We start from the raw sequence: 1,602 nt of genomic DNA, 5'->3' as shown, positions 1-1,602 counted from the left end.
CATAATTTGACGGTTTAAATTTTATAACCAATTTTTGTCACTAACCTAATTGCCGACATGCTTTAAATTTCTTGCAATATTAAAATTTAAATCTATTTTAATTATAAATACAAAATAAATATTATTTTAGAAGATCTAAAGGATCTTAAAGTATGAATTTATTCGTTTTTAAATGAAAAAAAGCAGGAAAGATTAAACAACCAAATTTTTTGTCGAGGGGTGTATGAAGCATTTAGATTTTTCAAAAATATTAACAATTAATATAAACTAAAATTTGATTACAGACACTATGAACAAGGATTCGGTATCTATTAACGATACAGTGGAGCAAATAAGTCATGGCACACCTATCATTTTTTTGTAATTCAATATATTTTTACAATGATAACTTTTTCGATTTAGTTCATCATGCTACACAATAAAATCTTGCATTCTTTTGAACCCATTTCGTGCTAATTATATTCATGAATTTCAAATAAATATAATTGTTTTTGCTTCATATTTAGAAAAACGTCAAATTTGATGTGTAAAAAAGTGATGACACTATCAAAAAATATGGATTTTTTTGACAATAAAATACAAATGATTATCTTTTGGTGCCTTGTTTTTTCTTTGAAATAATTGATTCTTAGTTCTATTAATATAATTGATTAGTAGATTCCGATTAGTATAAATATACTTTTATTTTTCGCCTTTTATTAAAATTATCTCGTCGATGAGGAAAGAGCATTCTTTAGACCTAAAACAACGAGTTGTAACTGCCCAGCAAAACGGTAAAAGTTATGGAGAGATTTCTAAATTGTTGATATTACCAAAAAGTACTGTTCGAAATATTATTACTCGATGGAAGCAACGCGGAACTGTTATTAATAAACCAAGATCGGGTGCTCCAAAAAAGATATCTCTGCGTTCTTCTTCATTAATGAAAAAATTAGTTACTTCAAACCCAAAAATAACTCGAAAAGAATTGGCCGATAATTTAAAAATCACAGGAACGTCAGTGTCCCTTCGTACAATCACTTCTACACTACGCAAAGAAGGTATCAATAAGCGAAGGCCCCGTCGAGTTCCGTTATTAAAGAAAATACACCTTTCAGCGTGAATCCAATATGCAAAAAATCTTTTGAACAAAGAAAATGAATTCATAAACAATATTTTGTGGTCGGACGAATCAAAATACAACTTTTCGGACTGAACTACACGCTTTCAATTTGGGGCAAATCAAATCAGGCGTATATCCCAAAATGCACCGTACCTACCGTAAAGCACGGGGGAGGTAGTATCATGTTGTAAGGTTGTTTTTCATCAACAGGTGTTGGTGAACTATTTGTAATTGATGGAATGATGAATTCTCTTAAATATTGCGAAATTTTGGAAAAATGTCTTTTACCTTCGGTCGCGAACTTAAATTTGACACAACATTGGACATTCCAGCATGACAACGATCCTAAGCACAAGTCAAAAGTAACCGTTAAATGGTTAGAAAAAAACAAAATAAATGTTTTGGAATGGCCAAGTCAATCGCCAGACCTGAATCCCATCGAAAACTTATGGAAAATATTAAAAATAAAAGTTGGCTTAAGAAAACCAAAAAATATCCAG

The 1,602-nt window shown here is 30.3% G+C and overlaps 1 protein-coding gene across 1 annotated transcript; it reads left to right on the top strand.

Annotated features, from left to right (window-relative positions):
• The first annotated feature begins 715 nt into the window (after positions 1–715).
• On the top strand, positions 716–1,102 carry LOC115229418. Its single transcript, XM_029799773.1, has one exon. The coding sequence runs from the start codon at positions 716–718 to the stop codon at positions 1,100–1,102; it is 387 nt and encodes a 128-aa protein (XP_029655633.1).
• Positions 1,103–1,602: the final 500 nt, after the last annotated feature.

Source organism: Octopus sinensis, unplaced genomic scaffold (genome assembly GCF_006345805.1).
Source record: "Octopus sinensis unplaced genomic scaffold, ASM634580v1 Contig12580, whole genome shotgun sequence".
In the NCBI taxonomy this organism is placed as follows: Eukaryota; Metazoa; Mollusca; class Cephalopoda; order Octopoda; family Octopodidae; genus Octopus; species Octopus sinensis.
Note: the sequence above shows the minus strand (reverse complement) of the source record. Positions and strands in the feature narration are given on the sequence as shown.